The sequence below is a fragment of the Panulirus ornatus genome, chromosome 4 (genome assembly GCF_036320965.1).
Source record: "Panulirus ornatus isolate Po-2019 chromosome 4, ASM3632096v1, whole genome shotgun sequence".
Classification (NCBI taxonomy): Eukaryota; Metazoa; Arthropoda; class Malacostraca; order Decapoda; family Palinuridae; genus Panulirus; species Panulirus ornatus.
In genome coordinates, this window is record NC_092227.1 from 71714012 (window position 1) to 71732943 (window position 18932).

Below are 18932 nucleotides of genomic sequence, written 5' to 3' on the forward strand. Positions count from 1 at the left end.
CGCTTGCCTCATGGACCATATACATAATGAGAGTGTAAGTCGTCTTAAGAGTCATTCTTAACACCTGAAGAACGTGTTGAAGACTTTACAAGTGGTAGACGTAGCTCGGGTCTGATGGTCTTAATGACCCTGGTAATTGGTTGATTAATGACCCTGGCAATTGATAGATTAACGATCCTGGTAACTGGTTGATCAATGACCCTGGTAACTGGCTGATTGATAACTTTGGTAACTGGTTGATTAATGACCCTGGGCTTAAAGCCCAAACAACTAACCAATCAAACTGCCAGTTTCACACACAAGTGTTCCGGTTCCATGAATAAAGTTCATGATTATTCTGAAACGTCCTGATCTAAATAAGGTGATTAATCTATCTTCATTTAACGCTGAGCTTGTTGGACATGTAACGTGATATAGTTTATGTCCTGAACTTCGTTTGCTACACGTCAGGTGGTTGTTATACACTGATTCAGTATTAAGGTTACGGGAACCGCATGTTGCCCTTTGAGCACCACGGTATGACCTGGAAGACGACAGTTCGACCTGGAATATGACGGTACGACCTCTGGGTAAGACAACCTGACCATCATTCCCTAGGGTCGTATGTACTGTCTAGCTCACTTAAGCTGTTGTTCCGTCATGCTGATGTATACGGGACAACCCTTGAGCCACACGGGACGACCCTTGGTTATGACGGCCACGCCACCATAAACCCAGGAGTCATACGGTCGTTTTCAAGGGTCGTGCAGTCCAACTCAAGGGGTTAATACGTGGTTCATGCAGCCTTAACCAACCTCTGATTACCGCCTCACGTACCAAGCGTAGTCAAAAACATAAACCAAGTCATCTAACGTATTCAACAACAAGCTCGGTGTTGATGAGGATAGATTCATCTCATTAATCTTAAAGAGTGAGTGGCTCTCCCTGCCACCACTCATCACCGTAGCCTGTGCCAACTTGGACCTAAACCTCATTGTCTTGACGCTGCAACCTCTGTACTCTGGCAGGGACATCCATTAGTTGAGGGTGTTCGCGGAGGTGATGGTTGGCTGGCGTAAGATGTGCCTCGTATGACATCCGGTGTATATATCTCGTTGGTGTTGATCACTGACAGTGTGGTACGTGTGTCTATGCCCACCTCTGGTCCCTGTGGCGCCAGGCTGACATGTGGTCTGTGTCTTTTTCGTCGGGCTAATCGGTCAATGAGGGTATACATATGTGTTCGTCATACACACACACGCACACACACCCACACACACCCACACACACACACACACACACACACACATACACACACACACAGGCTTCCCTGGTGTAGTGGTCTGCGTTACTGACCAAGAGTCAGCACAGTCCAGTCGGGCGTTGCGTCCCGCATGAATCCTGGGTGTGACAGTTGGCCCACACCCAAGCTAGGCGTTCATCCTCCCCTTGGGGCTGGTCAGTAAATGGGTACCTGGCTTAACCTAGGGTGTCTGTGTCTTCATACCTACATAGGAGTAAAGACATGGAACGTATGTACAAGGTTAAGAGACGGAACAAAGCGTAAGTAAACTCTTTTCCCGCAACACATGAATAGTATTCACACATTTCACAGAATACTTAAAAGATATTGACTCATACAAGAATCATGGTCGTGACAGAATTCATCAGTATGTGCCGAATATGTGTGCAGATATGCTAAATATACCTCTCGAAATACTGATAAAGATGTCGCTGGTAGAGCGCCAAGGGAATGGGAAAGGACAGATGTCATACCTAGTCATATGAGAGGGGACTCTGAAGAAGCGCTGAACTACAGACTGGTCTCACTGACGGGTATGGTCTGTCAGGGTCTACATAAGGGTATCATCAAATGGATGACTTTCTTAGGGGAAATTACCCAAGGAAGAAACAGTATGGTTTTAGGGAAAAGAGGTCATGTGCAACAAACCTCTTAGATTTCTACGTGAGAGTGAGCTCTGTCTTAAACAAGAGGGAAGGCTAGGTGGATTGTTTGTACCTGGACTCTCAGAAAACGTTTGACAGTACAGTATAGAGGACTGATGAATAACCTGGATCACGAGGTAAGAATGAGGAGGAAGCTCCTTCAGTAGACAGATTATCTAAGTGAAAGGGAAAAGAGGACGCATGTCAGATGAGTCTTTTCCAAATCGGTCGAGGTGTTCAGCGAAGTGCCACTGGATTCTGCTCTGGGTCCTTTACTCTTCTAGATCTTATGTAAATGACCTGCTTGAAGGTATGGTATCCTTCTTGAATATGTTTGCAGATGATGCGTAGGTCATGAAGGAAGTGAAAAACATGGAGGATTGTACAACCTTACAAAGGGGACATGAAAAGAGTTCAGAGCTGGTCTGATACATGGTTGATGAAACGAGGATAGGAGGAATTGTGAGAAGTGTACAATATATGATTATCATCTAACAAAGAATAAGCTTCGAGATTCTGTGCGAGAAGAAGATGGGGGTCATATTTGTCCCTACTCTATCGACCGAATCCCATATTAAAATGGGTACCTGGTTCAGGCTAGGGTACATTATATATATATATATATATATATATATATATATATATATATATATATATAATGCAGGAGCAGCAGCGGTGGTGGTGGTGGTGGTCAAGCGATTACTAGCAAATTACGACCATAACTCCCGCTTGTAGGGGCTGGCTATCTACGCGAGGGGCTGGCTATCATCTACGCTAGGGCTTGCCGTCTACGCAGGGGCTGGCTATCGTCTACGCTGAGGCTGGCCATTACCGTCACTCCTCTACCTAACAGGGGGCGACATGGAGGAGCTACACACGTACACCCAGAGATACAAATTGTAAACAAAGGAATAAGCACGTGAGGAGAAGACGTGAAGATGGCCATCAACGTTGTGTTCCCACTTCTCATCCCACTGGAGGAGGACCTGTACAATGGCGGCCACACCAAGGACATGGTCACACCCATCGACAACGGTAACCTCCAGAAGACCGATTTCGACGATGAAGGCCTGCACTGTGGCTGAGAGATTGACTTGAGGAGGCAGAAGTGATATTGTGACAGTGATTGTGTCAGCGTCGCGTCGCCTCGCCGCAGTGTATCGAGACAGACTTCCCCAGAACTTTTAAAGGGGAAGTAAATGTTTATAGTTGTGTTAATGGAGTGATAGTTTTCATGCATGGTGTTTTTGACAAGAAAATAGTGAAGTTGGAGAAAAATGTAGCTTAGACATTGAAGCTTATTGACACAGTGGTGAAATTGATGAGAACTGCTATTGACGTTTGTGTGAATAAATTGTACATTTCCTTTCCATGGCCAGAGGTTGAACCATTATGTGACATTCATTTTTTTCATTCATTTCAAGCTAAAAGTTTGTTTTCTAAATTGTTTCTTACATTTTTCATATGTATATATATGTATGTGTGTGTGTGTGTGTGTATGTGCATATGTGTGTGTGTGTGTGTGTGTGTGTGTGTATATGTATATATATATGTATATTATCCCTGGGGATAGGGGTGAAAGAATACTTCCCACGTATTCCTCGCGTGTCGTAGAAAGCGACTAGAGGGGACGGGAGCGGGGGGCCGGAAATCCTCCCCTCCTTGTATTAACTTTCTAAAATGGGAAACAGAAGAAGGAGTCACGCGGGGAGTGATCATCCTCCTCGAAGGCTCAGAGTGGGGTGCCTAAATGTGTGTGGATGTAACCAAGATGTGAAAAAAGGAGAGATAGGTAGTATGTTTGAGGAAAGGAACCTGGATGTTTTGGCTCTGAGTGAAACGAAGCTCAAGGGTAAAGGGGAAGAGTGGTTTGGAAATGTCTGGGGAGTGAAGTCAGGGGTTAGTGAGAGGACAAGAGCAAGGGAAGGAGTAGCAATACTCCTGAAACAGGAGTTGTGGGAGTATGTGATAGAATGTAAGAAAGTAAATTCTCGATTAATATGGGTAAAATTGAAAGTTGATGGAGAGAGGTGGGTGATTATTGGTGCATATGCACCTGGGCATGAGAAGAAAGATCATGAGAGGCAAGTGTTTTGGGAGCAGCTAAATGAGTGTGTTAGCGGTTTTGATGCACGAGACCGGGTTATAGTGATGGGTGATTTGAATGCAAAGGTGAGTAATGTGGCAGTTGAGGGAATAATTGGTATGCATGGGGTGTTCAGTGTTGTAAATGGAAATGGTGAAGAGCTTGTAGATTTATGTGCTGAAAAAGGACTGATGATTGGGAATACCTGGTTTAAAAAGCGAGATATACATAAGTATACTTATGTAAGTAGGAGAGATGGCCAGAGAGCGTTATTGGATTACGTGTTAATTGACAGGCGTGCGAAAGAGAGACTTTTGGATGTTAATGTGCTGAGAGGTGCAACTGGAGGGATGTCTGATCATTATCTTGTGGAGGCTAAGGTGAAGATTAGTATGGGTTTTCAGAAAAGAGGAGTGAATGTTGGGGTGAAGAAGGTGGTGAGAGTAAGTGAGCTTGGGAAGGAGACCTGTGTGGGGAAGTACCAGGAGAGACTGTGTACAGAATGGAAAAAGGTGAGAACAATGGAAGTAAGGGGAGTGGGGGAGGAATGGGATGTATTTAGGGAATCAGTGATGGATTGCGCAAAAGATGCTTGTGGCATGAGAAGAGTGGGAGGTGGGCTGTTTAGAAAGGGTAGTGAGTGGTGGGATGAAGAAGTAAGAGTATTAGTGAAAGAGAAGAGAGAGGCATTTGGACGATTTTTGCAGGGAAAAAATGCAATTGAGTGGGAGAAGTATAAAAGAAAGAGACAGGAGGTCAAGAGAAAGGTGCAAGAGGTGAAAAAAAGGGCAAATGAGAGTTGGGGTGAGAGACTATCAGTAAATTTTAGGGAAAATAAAAAGATGTTCTGGAAGGAGGTAAATAGGGTGCGTAAGACAAGGGAGCAAATGGGAACTTCAGTGAAGGGCGTAAATGGGGAGGTGATAACAAGTAGCGGTGATGTGAGAAGGAGATGGAATGAGTATTTTGAAGGTTTGTTGAATGTGTCTGATGACAGAGTGGCAGATATAGGGTGTTTTGGTCGAGGTGGTGTGCAAAGTGAGAGGGTTAGGGAAAATGATTTGGTAAACAGAGAAGAGGTAGTAAAAGCTTTGCGGAAGATGAAAGCCGGCAAGGCAGCAGGTTTGGATGGTATTGCAGTGGAATTTATTAAGAAAGGGGGTGACTGTATTGTTGACTGGTTGGTAAGGTTATTTAATGTATGTATGACTCATGGTGAGGTGCCTGAGGATTGGCGGAATGCGTGCATAGTGCCATTGTACAAAGGCAAAGGGGATAAGAGTGAGTGCTCAAATTACAGAGGTATAAGTTTGTTGAGTATTCCTGGTAAATTATATGGGAGGGTATTGATTGAGAGGGTGAAGGCATGTACAGAGCATCAGATTGGGGAAGAGCAGTGCGGTTTCAGAAGTGGTAGAGGATGTGTGGATCAGGTGTTTGCTTTGAAGAATGTATGTGAGAAATACTTAGAAAAGCAAATGGATTTGTATGTAGCATTTATGGATCTGGAGAAGGCATATGATAGAGTTGATAGAGATGCTCTGTGGAAGGTATTACGAATATATGGTGTGGGAGGCAAGTTGTTAGAAGCAGTGAAAAGTTTTTATCGAGGATGTAAGGCATGTGTACGTGTAGGAAGAGAGGAAAGTGATTGGTTCTCAGTGAATGTAGGTTTGCGGCAGGGGTGTGTGATGTCTCCATGGTTGTTTAATTTGTTTATGGATGGGGTTGTAAGGGAGGTAAATGCAAGAGTCCTGGAAAGAGGGGCAAGTATGAAGTCTGTTGGGGATGAGAGAGCTTGGGAAGTGAGTCAGTTGTTGTTCGCTGATGATACAGCGCTGGTGGCTGATTCATGTGAGAAACTGCAGAAGCTGGTGACTGAGTTTGGTAAAGTGTGTGGAAGAAGAAAGTTGAGAGTAAATGTGAATAAGAGCAAGGTTATTAGGTACAGTAGGGGTGAGGGTCAAGTCAATTGGGAGGTGAGTTTGAATGGAGAAAAACTGGAGGAAGTGAAGTGTTTTAGATATCTGGGAGTGGATCTGTCAGCGGATGGAACCATGGAAGCGGAAGTGGATCATAGGGTGGGGGAGGGGGCGAAAATTTTGGGAGCCTTGAAAAATGTGTGGAAGTCGAGAACACTATCTCGGAAAGCAAAAATGGGTATGTTTGAGGGAATAGTGGTTCCAACAATGTTGTATGGTTGCGAGGCGTGGGCTATGGATAGAGATGTGCGCAGGAGGATGGATGTGCTGGAAATGAGATGTTTGAGGACAATGTGTGGTGTGAGGTGGTTTGATCGAGTAAGTAACGTAAGGGTAAGAGAGATGTGTGGAAATAAAAAGAGCGTGGTTGAGAGAGCAGAAGAGGGTGTTTTGAAATGGTTTGGGCACATGGAGAGAATGAGTGAGGAGAGATTGACCAAGAGGATATATGTGTCGGAGGTGGAGGGAACGAGGAGAAGAGGGAGACCAAATTGGAGGTGGAAAGATGGAGTGAAAAAGATTTTGTGTGATCGGGGCCTGAACATGCAGGAGGGTGAAAGGAGGGCAAGAAATAGAGTGAATTGGAGTCATGTGGTATACAGGGGTTGACGTGCTGTCAGTGGATTGAAGCAAGGCATGTGAAGCGTCTGGGGTAAACCATGGAAAGCTGTGTAGGTATGTATATTTGCGTGTGTGGACGTGTGTATGTACATGTGTATGGGGGGGGGGGGGTTGGGCCATTTCTTTCGTCTGTTTCCTTGCGCTACCTCGCAAACGCGGGAGACAGCGACAAAGTATAAAAAAAAAAAAAAAAAAAAATATATATATATATATATATATATATATATAGCATTAATGGGATGGCCTTGATTAGGGGCTCAGCTGCTCGTGCTGTCTCATGTAACATATAAAAAAGGCATATCTAGCAAGCTGTTCATTTCCTGTATAATGGCAAAACTGAAATATGTTACTTGAGTTTGATCACCGCATCTAAAGAAGCACAAATAGCTATAGGAGGAGGGCTAGAGGAGGGCAAGAAATATGGTACCAGAATTACAAGGGCTTCATTACAGGAAAAGGCTAGAGGCTTTATACATATATCCACCTTGGAATAGACCTGTTACAGTGTTTCAGGTTTTAAAAGATCGCCGACAAAGACGGTGAACATTTCTTCGAGAGATGTAAGGACAGAGCATCAAAAAGCTATAAGAAATACATTTATAGTATAATAGTGATGGATGAATGAAATTAACTGAATAAGGGCATGGTTAACGTAGACATTATACACATATCTATGATGTATGACAGTATAGAATTTCAAGAGATTGGGGCCCCCAAGAATGTAAAACTACCCTCGTGAACAGTGCGAATAGATAATCACACACACACACACACACACACACACACACACACACACACACACACACACAGGGATACACACCATCTGTCTATCTGATGTAATTGCTATGGCCATAGAAAATGTTCCTTTGTGTTATCGATCCTTGAAAAGACCTAAATGCAGCTTTCTGAAACACGATATCATTACAGTTGTCGAGGTGGTGATCGAAGGAACGCTTGAATTCGAGATAATCTACGAGATCCGTCCACGAGCTCAAGCCCCACCAGCCGTAGCAAGGAGCTAGCAGTCAGACACCCCTGCGTCAGGTGAGTCTCTTGACGATTTCTGTACATTGAACCTTAAGTATCCACGACCCATAAAAATCTATAGATAACCATTGTTGTTTCATGACATTTTCTGAAACAAGTAAGCACTTGTGTATTACTCCAACTCGTCTTGTTTCAGGACCCACCAACACCAAAGGTTCGACCAGTTGCGACCATCAAGCCAACACCTGTAGATATAAAACGTGAGACTTTGACACAAGACGAAGATCAAAAGGCAAATCTATCCGACAATTCAGAGACATCCAGAGACGTAAAGGAAACTGCCAACAAGAGTTTAACGAACCTTGAATCAAAAGGATCATCTTTAATCTGCGACACTCATGGTCTTTGTGACTGGGGCACAAGTAAGGCCAAGATCATCGTAGACGAGAATTATAATACTATAGGCAAAGCTCTTTGTGTACATGAAGTGAGCGAGTCTTCCGCTCTACAAGATCTTAAACTCAGGTCAGGGTCAAAAGTCGGGAGGACAAACACAACTTGAACAGTACTGCTTCTCGCACAGTAATTCAACCGATCAACGGCCAACAAAGTCTTCAGACCCTTGCTGGGTTCACCGTGACTGGCTGCGCAAAGCGAGCGCTGGCAATAATCAATCCACGCTAAAAACACACCACATCTCAGCCAAGAAGATGGAGTGCGTAAACGGAATCGAATGTCATGAAGGCGAGCAGGGTTACCAGAACGACAAGGTTTACCATGTGGAGAAGAAGCCATACCAGACCAGCATCACAGAGTGCCTGGAAGGTGAGCCAGGGTTTAAGGGCTGTATATATTTCAGGACATTCTATATGGTTTTCTTCTCTGACCCTGAATGTCTTCATTCATCTGAACTATCCTTACTTACACTAATTTCTTATATTTCATTTGTTTTTCATTCTAAACAACACATTCACCGCAAACGTGTTCCTGTGTTGGTATAATTCGCATTAGATCGATCTCTTCAACCCTCGTCTCCTTCTACCTCATTTCTCATTCACCAGCAGGTCTCACTCCCTCTCTCAACTATATTTATGTCACTGCTTCACTAGCGAGCCACACGTCCTCTCTGAACGATTTTCTCATTTCAGTTTCTTCTAGTTTGCTCATTCATATCATCTAAGTATCTGACTTTTAACATCCTACATAACACTTTCGTTCATGTCCAGTCCCTTATCACCTGACTGATATGCCACACCCATACGTAACGACCATTCATTCACTACTTATCTCCCATGCACAAAGCCTGTTTAGACTGAGTTAGAAAAGTTGATCAATTTTCTTAGAATTTTTACTCTTGCATTTGATTATGACCCATTTTCATTTGAACACTTTATATTTCCGATGCTTTAGTTTCTTCTTATTTCTACCTACACTGTACGATCCTGATAGGTGATCAGCGTACAGTGTCCTTCCTCTGTCAGCACAGTTGAGCTCACCCAGCCCTAACACTTCCCCCCCGCGCCCTCTACATACACACTCCTTCCTCTCCTCGACATTGCACTCGCGTCTGACAACTCACTTCTCCCCTCACTGCCAGCTAGACTACCTCATGTTGTCTAGAGTTACTCCTGCTACAAAACAGTAAACTACGTTTCTCATCCTCACACTTGAATGACTCTTTAACATCCCACAATTAACGTATTTCGTTATACTTGCATATTTTTCCTATAACCATTTTGACTAAGGTGTTTAGGTACCAAGTGAAATTTATCATTAGCTCAGTTTTTGGTACATTGAGTATAGAATTGGCAGTGATCTACGATCTAAACCTGATATGACAGTGAACTTGTAGAATGTGAACACGGATAATGGGTCTCACTTAGGAGAGGTAGATAGATTAACTGATTCGTCTTAATTCAGAGTTCCTGGAGGACCTGCACCTGGGTCACCTGAAGGACTACCTGCGAGTGTTGGGGTGTACCTGCGTGAGGGACCTGCGACTTCTGGAGCAGCCTGAGCTGGATGCCATCCAACTCATCTCCCGTCGCCGCCTCTTGGAACAACTCAATTCTCTCAACCTACATCATGAAGGTGAGGAGGGTTGCTATGGGTGTAGTGGTGGAGGCGGAGCTTGCGAGTGGCTTCACTACAGTAATTCACATGTGGGTTGCTTGTCCCTCCCACATCACACAGCGCACACACAAACCTTCTCAGGCCACCAGTGGCTCGATGTTTCTACGGACTACCACGGTGCACTAAGGCTCATCAAAGATTCTAACACCTTTATCTAACATCATCGTGTGTCAACCATCCGTGATTATGACTCCCAACAGGCTATTCAAACATTCCCGTTAGGCTATTCAACATTGTGTTGAGGTTCTCTTAATCAAAACATATCGCTGGCAACACTAGTGACGCTTCATATAAAGATGGTGTCACATGTAAACACGGGGTCATGGGAGTCAGACCGAGGTATTAGTGAACACTTGCCAAAGAATGTGTTGGGCGGTACGTAGCGTCACAACGAGAGGCGAGCGCCGTGATAAATGTCAACGTCTTAGCTCACTTCTCCAAATGTATCAGAAATGTATGCATGTATGTTGTTAGATTTACTGGATATCCGTTACCGAGCGATCGTTTATGAACATTTCGGCTTTGGGTGTGCCCATCACATTTCACTAAAGCCGACGATGTCATTAGAATAACCACCAATCATGAACCTAATTGAATACCAACTCCAATCGTGCAAGACTAATGCAAGACCATACGCATCCACATTCTGCCCATATGACCCTTGTTAACACAAGACTGGCAGTTTGGCTGAGCTTCTGGCCAATCGACTACCAGGATCATGAGGGCCGTCAACGTCGAGCCATAACCATCAGTCGGAGATCTGGAACAACTTCAAGTGTTCATGTTCATCGTAAGACCATACACGTTCTCCCTGTACATTGTGTTGCTGATCAGAAGTAAATTTCAAACAATTCTTCGCTACAATACTCCAGGGATAAAAAAAATATAGATATAATCAATGGTCCAATTCTATTTCTGTCTCTTGCGAAAGCTTCAGATAGATAGATAAATATTGATCATCCATATCCTCTTGTAATGAGGTGTCGTTCACCCAAATCGCCACTTACAAATCTACAGATAATACGTTATGATATGGTCACAAAATTCCTCAGATTCTACCGTGAATGCCGAGTGTTATCGTTCATCCGGCAACGGAAGCCTGGCCCTCCTTCTTGCTGTCAGGGTTCGAACGTGGACGATTATGTCACATGATGTTTTTGTAGTGTTCTTCTCAGTGTTGCCATATCTACGTGGACCCTACCATTGCGGGTGTGTAAATAGCACGGCTACAGCGTCGAGTGTCGGTATGAGAGGACACCACTGTAGGTGTCCGTATGTTGTAGAGATGCCTCATATGTACAGTACTGAAGTCAACTGATCCTCATGAGCACAACGACAGAATAAACACTAGTGCAGGGGTTCCCAACCTGGCGTACATTTGCGCTTCTGAAGGAGAACCTTTATAGAGGTCTGAGAGTACAACCATGGTGTACACTGCTGTACAGTGTACACCATGAGTAATGTATAACATAAGCATTATAGAACACCCTCGTTACAAATCAATATGAAATCTTTACATAGTTTCTTACAGATCTCATGAAATAATATAATAAATTCAATATAAATCTATCCATACTTTCATCTTTAATTTTAAGGGTTACATAGGAAGCTTTCAGAGTGCCCAAGGTGGTACAGAGGTACAAAGAGGTTTGGAACTCCTGCTGTGGAGCTAACCGAACAGCGACGGTGAGGCAGAATGTTGCTCATGAAGACAGGAAACAGGCGGATGTATTCGTCAATCCTCCTGACGTCTAGATGTTTAACTCCTCACTTTATCCATCAAGTACACATGATCAATGATTATCTTATTCGTTGCCTCACAATGAGAGTGACATACCGTAACTGGAGGGAACTAAAGATGAACGTTGGCGGGTCAGGCTCTACCATTAGCTTGATAACTTTATAAATATAATATCGTAACTTTCAACACTTGACGAGTTTCCACATGAACACCAGAGGTTACATATGAATGAGATTTGAGACTGCATCCACTTGATCTGTTCGTAGATGGGGTTCACAATGACGTATTGCCTAACTATAACTGGTTAACTATTTTTACACACACATAATTTATCCTGTTTTGCCAGCTCTCCATAATAATTTTTGCCTCATTTTCTTACTTCTCCACTTCATGTTTCATGTTGAATGCTTGACTAGCTTAAATAATTTGATTATGTATGAGAGCAGATTACCTTGGGGAAATGATCTGTTGCACTACAGGTGCTGGATCCGATTCTCAGTCATATGAGTAGTAGGGGATAACCCCTATGGCATGAGAGGTGAAGAATTTGATCTTCGTTACGAGAGTTGTAGGACCTGATCATCCGCCTCACGGAGATCGAGGGCCTGATCCTCCAACTCCTGATAGGCAGCACTTCATTCCACAAGAGGTAGCAGATCTGATCATGTGTGCTACGTAAGAATGAGGATCTGACACTGTTCACAAGTGTTCAACAACAACAGGTCTTTCCTGACCAGTAACTTACATCTGCCTCGCCTCGCTTCTCTCCCCTGAATACTTTCCCACCTGCGTAGATTACACCTATAGTGACTCTTGCCTCTCTCCCTCCGTAGAGTTCCCTCCGATCCAGTCCTCCCTCGCCTCCTCCTCTCCTTCTCTGTCTCTTCCCTCCTCTAATTTTACTGCCCCTCCGCTCCCGCCATCTGCAGCACCGCCATCGGACTGCTCCCTGGAGGGCTGGCTCACCTGGTATGGCCTCACGCACATCTCGGGCTTCCTTCAGTCCATCGGCGTCCACAGTGTCGCAGACATGTCTTACTTGCAGGAGGAGGACCTACAGCTGCTTAAACCCGTCACACGCAGGAGGATCATCGCTTGCCACAGGAAGTAAGTTGCTAGGTTCGCTGGGGAAGGAACATGTGGGGAAGGAGATGTGGGAAAGACTTGTTAAATATTGGCATCAAGACGTCTTGAGGAGGACTGGCTAAGGGGCAAGGTTGAATGAATACCTTGATTAAGACTAGTTGACGAGGGAAAATGGGTGACTCAAGGAAGACTGGTCAATAGACGACTGGATGATTTAAGGAGCACTGTTTGAGGAGGAGTAGGACTGGATGTTGTTACCCACATCGCATTAGGATATTTCATTTACAATCTTTCTTGTTTATGGTATGTGGCAGTACAGTCGTCCATACTGGCTCCGTTTTCTCCCATTGGAAAACTTCATAGTATCAGATATATACATACTTTATTCATATGCTTCCCCTTAGATGTTAGTCTTACTAGTTACTGGTATTTATATGAATGTTGAGTCCTATCATGCATTATGCTTTTAACCTTGTGTGATAATCATTTGCCTAGACATCATCGCCTTTAGCTTAAACATCCTGGACTGCAGGTAGCGAGACCCTGTGTGTCCCTGCATCACATACCTCTGTGTACGGGGTGTCATTAGCATAACAGTGTCAACTGTCATTACGTTTGCATCTTGAGCCCAGAGGCATTTGCATAACACTGGATGACACTGGGTCAAAGAGACCCGTTGCATCGGACACTTGTGACACCCGAACTGATTGACTGATTGCATCTTCTGTCCTTTGGTTGCCAACTCTCATGGTGATGGTAACACCTGAAACTGTTAGCATGATATTGTCTTTCGCTAGAGGTTGCTAACCTAGTGCGTAGATGAACGACTGTAGAGAGTAAGCTTTGACAGTGGTCGACTATACTAGATGGACTAATTAGTATGATGTTCTGTGGTGCGCTAGTACGTCTTACTCTGAATCAGCACAAAGTTCTGCCATGGTTACTCATCCTTACCCTCGGGTTGGACGTGTTCCAGCCAGACAAAAAACAGTTAGATCTATAGTAAGCCGAGTAAGGTCCGGGATCATACTCTAGGAGTATAGGGAACCCCACTTTTACGCACTTCACGCATTCTTCTAACTTCAAACACCAACTTCTACAGTTTCTCACTCGAGTATGCCACCAGCGCTGTCTCATCAGCAAACAATAACCGACTAACTTCCATGGTCGCCTCACCCCTGCAGACTGATCCCCCCCCCCCCCTCTCTCTCTCTCTCTCTCTCTCTCTCTCTCTCTCTCTCTCTCTCTCTCTCTCTCTCTCTCTCTCTCTCTCTCTTTCTCTTTCTAAGATTCTTTACGTTTACTTACCTCGCCATCCTGTCCATGAAGAAATCAGTCATGATGACATCACACACCCCTCCCACAAACCATCCTTCACCTGGAATCGCTCACTTTCCTCTCCTCCTACTGGCACACACGCCTTACACTCTTGACAGAAACTTCTCACTGTGTTCCTCCCACACCATATACTCATACGACCTTCCACAAAGCATCTCTATCAACCCTATCATATGCTTTCTTCAGAGCCATAAATTCCGCATTCGAATCCTTCCGTTTCTCTGATCATTTCTGATACAGTCTCTGAATTAAACACCTGATCCACATGTCCTCTACCACTTCTGAAACCACACTGTTCTTCCCCAGTCTGATGCCTTGTATATGCCCTCACTCTCAATTATCACTCGTCCATGCAACTTACCAGGTACACTCAACAAACTTGTTTCTCTGTAGCTCGAACATTCTCCTTTGTTCCCCTATCTTCATACATGCATTCCGTCAATCCTCAGACACCTTACCATGATCTATTCATAATGAAAATTCTAACTTAAGAACATTCGCCCAATCATCAAGAAATTCAGCCTCAATACCATCCACTCCAGCAGTCTTGCCACACTTCATCTTATGCAAAGGCTTTCACCACCCGCTCTCTCTTCACCAAGTCCATGACTCTCTCACATCACATACCATCCCGACCTAAGCACGCTACCTATATCTGCCGCCCTGTCTTCAAACACATTCAACAGTCCTCAAAATATTCGCCTTATCCCCTCCTCACCTCATCACTACCTGTTGCCACTAAGTCGCGTTACCGCTTTACTGATGTTCCCATTTGCTCTCTTGTTTGTTCTCAGTATCAACCTCCTTCCAAAACATTTGTCCTCCCTGAAGTTTACCAATACTCACTCCTCTCAATTCCCGTTTGTTCTATATCCCTGTGTGTTTGTGAGTGTGTGTGTGTGTGTGTGTGTGTGTGTGTGTGTGTGTGTGCCCTTACCTTCCTGCTCCAAGAGCCCCTTTTGTGGGGCTCCCGCAGCGCTCAGGAAGCTTGCTATGTTTATCGGTCTGGACCACTGGACAAGAAGTGTGTGTTGTGTTCGTCTTTGTGGGGTGGATGTAGTACAGATCAGGAGCAGGTGATCAGTATCATCGATATGGGAAGTGCATCTCGGACATAGGAGCTCTCATGGTATGCTAAAACGATGTTTGTAATGTTCGAGAGTTGTGTGGCGATCATAACGCACACGTACTTGCCTAGAGATGTCAGTCTGTTGGAGAAGAGTTCGAAGCTTGAGTTTAGCGCGGCGGAGAAGGGAATGCTTAGTACCTGTCGAGTCATTACAGAAAGAATATATCTTCTTAGTATTGACTGCCAGGGGAAGGAAGGATCTGACAGTATAGGTTACTAAAGTGTAAAGCAGAGATAAGCTTTTCATTTCTGCACGAGTTAACGTTGGTGGTTAGTCATGGAGTAACACTGTTGTAGTGCTGAAGAATTAATGCGTGTTGAAATGAGCATGTTAAAGTTGGATTGCATTAGATACATTTTTGCTATGCTGTGCATCTGGTAAATGTATGCGTTTGCTAAGAAACCAGGACTGTCCAGAGTACTCTATTTCATGTTGTTTGTAGTTTTGTTACGTTTGCTTTTGATAGGAATGATGACCAGAGAGGTGAGGCGTAATTTAGGGTGGAGCGGACGGACTGTTGTAGAGGACACTGAGGGACTACTGCTTGTCCGGGGCTGGTAAGTGTTCTTAGGGTGTTCAGTTTGTTTATGGCCGTTGTTTGTGTGTGTGTTTGAGAGATCTTTGTTGACTAAAGAATAAACCTGACTTACGAAAGACATTAGATCACATCTATAAGATGACATCAAAAGACATATCAAATATGCAAAAAAAGAAAAAAAAAATGGTATTGATGATTAATAATTAATATGATCCTCCTCCCAGTAAACTGAAGATCTGAACGTGAAATATTACCATGAAGCAAGATCGCATTATGGGAACTTCCTACAAAAAAAATCCTACTTAATTTTCATTGTGAAGTTAACGAAATATTATGGAAAAACCTTGAAAATTAATGCAATTTGTTTGAGTGCTTATGACTAACTCTTAGCGCAACAACTAACAATGAAAGGGTCTAGTGTGCACATTGTGTCCATGTGTGCTAGACTTAAGAACAACGTAATCGAACCCCATTATTATTTTTTCCCTTGCAGACAAAGCTAGAGAGTGATAGTGGGGTTCTTCAAGTCAGTGTGATGGGGTCGTCAACCACGGAGGTGGTACAATCCACGTCTCCAACGACCGACCTCCCACACTAACCTCCCTCCCCAATATAGCCGCCAGCGCCCTCGCAACACCACGATGCCTTCACAAAGAGCAGGAGCGATGCACACGTCAGGAGTACAGCTGTGGGCAGCGAGTTCCAGGCTGTCGACGGGAACGTAAACACCAGCAGAGAAAGTAGATGACAACGTTCGTGACAGCACACCGCTGCCTGCCGCCACCTGGGCTGTGAACCACACACACACACACACACACTCCAGGACACTCCCCGAAATTGTAGCTGTCAAACCCGTAGACATTAATACATCACGAATTCCTAAAAAAATCACATCAAATTCCGTTGAAGTTTGAGTACAGAGGCACAGAGGCGTGTTACCAACATGTGTATCGAAGGAGCGTATGGTTTAGAGCGATCAGTGACATCATATTCAGTTCATGGATGTTCAAATACTGTGCGTAACACTTCACTTAGAGAAACATATCTTCGATCTGTCACAATACAGAATTAGTCGAATACATTTGCTACTAACAACGCTTAGCCTAGTCCAAACCCTCCGCACCGTCCTGGCCAATATTCTGTCCAGCAAACACTGAGCGATCTCCTTCAAGGAGTTCCCATCTTCCTCCTCGCCTGGCATGAGCTGTCTGCAGGAATATCGTAAATATTGTGAACTGGTCACACTCCTCCTCCATATATATCGAGACGTGTTCACTTAACAGTTAATGTAGTAGAAGCTCTGTAGCCAGTGGTCTGAGAATAGTCACCACTTACTACTTTACATTTTTTTTATATAGATTACACATGTAACAGTTGAAGTACCACATGTAACAGTTGAAATAAAGAGGCAAATGCTTTTAATGTGTTAATTCTCTTTCCTTATCTTGGTTTTAAAGGATTCTACATTCTATAATTTTTTTTTTAACGAACGATATTCTGGAATCTATACACAGACTACATAATTCACCACTCAGAGCGTAGATATTAGCTCTTCCTAGATAAAACGATTTCCTTCCGAAAGCTGAAATAGAGATAACCATAAAGATATCTAATTCAAATTATCCTTAATGACTAAATGAGACTTTGATATAGACACAAAGAGGTAGGGAGAAGGAATGTTACTTCCTCAGAGTTTGAAAAGCATCCAGTAAAATACTGAAAAAAGATTTGTCAATTATTGTACTGAACTAAATCACCAGACACGCTTTAACGAACATGGAAACATTTTTGGTTGAAATTACGCAGGACCCAATGAATCCATCAACGAATGAGGACATATGGACTATTTTTCTATTAAAATGAACAGCTACCAACACCATCTGGTCAGCTGTGAGGCCATCTTACCCAGTAACCTGTACGTGTTATTAAAAGACTTCATGGTCACCATCATAGGTTACTAACACACCTGCAGCCACCCATTATACGTTACCAACATCATCCCTCTGTCTCCTGCATTCGTTACCATCATCATCCCCTCAGCCTCCCGTGCGTGTTACCAACATCACTGCTCAACCCTGCGTGTGTTACCACCATCACTGCTGATCCCCCTGTGTGTACTACCAACATCACCGTTCAACCCTCACGTGTATTACAGACATCAACCCCTCAGCCTCCTGCGCGCTTTACTAACATCATACCCTCAAGACTGTGTTTGTAAAATCTCTCTCAGCCTACCGCACACATTACCAACATCGCCTCCCTCAGCCTCCCGTGTACGTTACCAACATCGCCTCCCTCAGCCTCCCGTGTACGTTACCAACATCGCCTCCCTCAGCCTCCAGTGAACGTTACCAACATTGCCTCCCTCAGCCTCCCGTGTACGTCACCAACATCGCCTCCCGTGTACGTTACCAACATTGCCTTCCTCCCCTCAGCCTCCCGTATACGTTACCAACATCTCCTCCCCCACCCCCTCAGCCTCCCGCGTACTTCTTAAATCACAAGATAAAATGAACCCACATGCTGGAGCCAATCGGGCTGTCTGTTGTAACGGGGTCCCGGTTGACCGCCAATAAAAATCATCAATAACGCCATACAAGAATATCCAGAATTTCACCTTTTTTTCACAAGAGACAACTAAAGCGCTCAGTTGATTTCAGTGTAGGGGTATTGTGGCCTGCTGGGTTCTGTTACCCACCCTCCTTTGTCCCATTCACCGTCCTCAATTATCAGTTTCCCATTATTACTATTATCAATCCTGCTTTTGAGTTCCTGTTTTATTTGATCTTGGTCTAAAATTGCCCCTGGGGGGAATGGCTTGCTTTCTCGTTTTTTCTCTTCCGTACGACAATATGATTTTTATTTTCTCTGGATCTTCGCGTGTTACAAATTGTTTGGCCATCTGTGACGTTCTGGCTTTCTTCTGTTTTTTTTTCCTTTTTCTTTTAAGAATGTTCATAAAACCAGCGAGTCTGATGCATGTAGAAAGGAGTGTGGTGGTGGTGGTGGTGGTGGTGAGACTGTTGAAGCCATGGTGGTGGAGTCTCTTTCTCTGTGTGTACTGTGAGTGAGAGTAGCGGGAGGGCCACCAGACCTTGACACAAGAGGCGGGTGTGTGTGGTGCGCTCTGCTGCCGGAGGAGGTGGTTGGGGCGGGCGCTCCGCCGCCTGATGGGGGGGGGGGGGGGGGGGGGTAAAATGGTAGAGTGATGCTTTGCACGGGCGAGGTGTAGAGGTGAAGCGAAGGTCCAACATGGCAACACTCCACTGACGACTCGAATTAAATTCCCTTTCATACATTTCACGTCGCCTCAGGTTCTTGGCCTACTTTGACTTACATAACTTGATAGGTTCACGGAATGAGA

At 44.3% G+C, this 18932-nt stretch overlaps 1 protein-coding gene across 1 annotated transcript in view; it reads left to right on the plus strand.

Annotated features, from left to right (window-relative positions):
- The window catches only part of LOC139764845 (uncharacterized), a 14751-nt gene extending 2164 nt beyond the window's left edge, over positions 1-12587 (plus strand). Inside the window, 4 exon segments of the mRNA XM_071691845.1 lie at positions 7799-8164; positions 8166-8427; positions 9523-9693; positions 12406-12587. Of these exon segments, the coding sequence (XP_071547946.1) occupies positions 7799-8164; positions 8166-8427; positions 9523-9693; positions 12406-12587 (981 nt within the window).
- The last annotated feature ends 6345 nt before the right edge of the window (positions 12588-18932 follow it).